Consider the following 1885-nt stretch of genomic DNA (forward strand, 5'->3'; position numbering starts at 1 on the left):
CAATCGGGTATAATGCCTAAAGAAAGAGTTTATGCCCGATTGTGCCACTGTGCACAATCGGGTATAAGTACTGTACCTATCCAATGTAGATTAAATGTCTCAAGCATGCAAAGAGCTCATGCCCGATTGTGCCACTGTGCATAATCGGGTATATCAGTGTTAATGTTCCTGTGTTATTTATCATCCAGCTTCATTACCTTTTCTTATTTCCAAGTTGTGCATGCCATAAGGCATCCTCTAACCCAGAAAGGACCTCTGTTTGGAGGGTATAATTCCCTTGCTTCCGTGTCCCTCCGGGGCCACGTCAGCGGGTGGCTGGTGTCCCGGTAACCGGGGTCCGGCCAGCAAGGTATAAGTACTTCCGGTAGGACGCTGATGAGTGTCAACGAAAGTCTCCTGTGCAGTTCACTACTGCGAGGACCTCCGACCTACCTGACACTAACAACACGTCGCTCGACCTCGCTTCGCTCGGTCTCGCTCCCCCCACCCCTAAACCCTCACATCGCAGATAGTCATAATGCCCATTACGCACCCGCCCGACGGCTTCGGCTTCGGCACGCGGTGTCCATGGTACTGCCCTTCCCCGGGGTCCCATGGCGCAAGGTATAAGTACTTCCTGGAATGCGCTGATGAGTGTCACCACGAAAGCCTCCGGAACTCCTCACAGAGTTCGGACCTTCGCCTTCCAGTTTCACCTCAGCAACGTCACCTCGCCTCGCTTCGCTCGGCTCGGCTCCCCCCAACCCTAAACCCTAAGGCGCCTGTCCCCGTATATAAGCGCCCATCTCTGTGTATATAAGCGCCCATCCCTCGGCATTTCCTAACTTGCAATGCAGCCTATAACCCCCCTCCAAAAGAAGAGTAGAATATCCGAGATAGATGCGTAAGCGCCTGATGGCGCCTGAAGTACGACCACGTGATCGTGGTAGAAAAGCGTCTAAATCACGTGACCCAGAACAAGCGCCGACCGAGGCGCCTATCGTCCCGGCGGCTATCGGGCGCATCTGATGCGCCTGATGGCGGCGGGCGGTAATGGCGGATCATCCCGCCCCACGAACGTCGGGCCGACGTCGGTGATGCGCCTTACGGCCATCAGCAGGCGGTCCCCCGACGGTCTGGATCCACCACGTGACTATGACGTCATATATACGTCATCTTTTGACCACGCTAACCGGTCTTAAGTCGCATCAAAGTGGTCCTGCTGACCATCCCCATATAGTATGCCCGAGCCTCTTACAAGGTTAGAATGACTCCATCCGCCGATTTCGCCGAGGGCCGGCCAATCACATCGCGGATAGTCATAATGCCCATTACGCACCCGTCCGACGGCTTCGGCTTCGGCACGCGGTGTCCATTGTACTGCCCCTCCCCGGGGTCCCATGGCGCAAGGTATAAGTACTTCCTGGAATGCGCTGATGAGTGTCACCACGAAAGCCTCTGGAGTTCCTCACAGAACTTGGACCTTCGCCTTCCAGTTTCACCTCAGCAACGTCACCTCGCCTCGCTTCGCTCGGCTCGGCTCCCCCAAACCCTAAACCCGTGTATAGGCGCCCATCTCTGTGTATATAAGCGCCCATCCCTCAGCATTTCCTAACTTGCAATGCAGCCTATAACTATAGCAAGGTTGCTAATCAATTATAGCTTATATACAATTAAGCGGAGCTATTCTATTATCATATATGAGTGTATACAAATGCTTTAGACTATCTCCACTCAGTTAGTTATGCATTGCAGCCATTTAACAGCAGCTTTGTAGAAATCTGCTTGTAACTTAACCATAGCAAGCTTGCTAATCAATTACAGCTTATATACAACTACGCGGAGCTATTCTATTATCATATATGAGTGTGTACAAATGCTCCAGACTATCTCCACCAAGTTGGTT

General features: G+C 52.4%; 1 protein-coding gene across 1 annotated transcript; it reads left to right on the forward strand.

The window, feature by feature from the left end:
• Positions 1 to 1246: 1246 nt before the first annotated feature.
• Positions 1247 to 1535, forward strand: PHACADRAFT_203362 (uncharacterized protein; the record flags this gene model as incomplete). The annotated part of the gene is made up of 2 exons (XM_007403372.1): positions 1247 to 1389; positions 1454 to 1535. 2 exons carry the CDS (start codon positions 1247 to 1249, stop codon positions 1533 to 1535), a joined length of 225 nt encoding a protein of 74 aa, XP_007403434.1.
• Positions 1536 to 1885: the final 350 nt, after the last annotated feature.

The sequence above is a fragment of the Phanerochaete carnosa genome (assembly GCF_000300595.1).
Source record: "Phanerochaete carnosa HHB-10118-sp unplaced genomic scaffold PHACAscaffold_1076, whole genome shotgun sequence".
Lineage (NCBI taxonomy): Eukaryota > Fungi > Basidiomycota > Agaricomycetes > Polyporales > Phanerochaetaceae > Phanerochaete > Phanerochaete carnosa.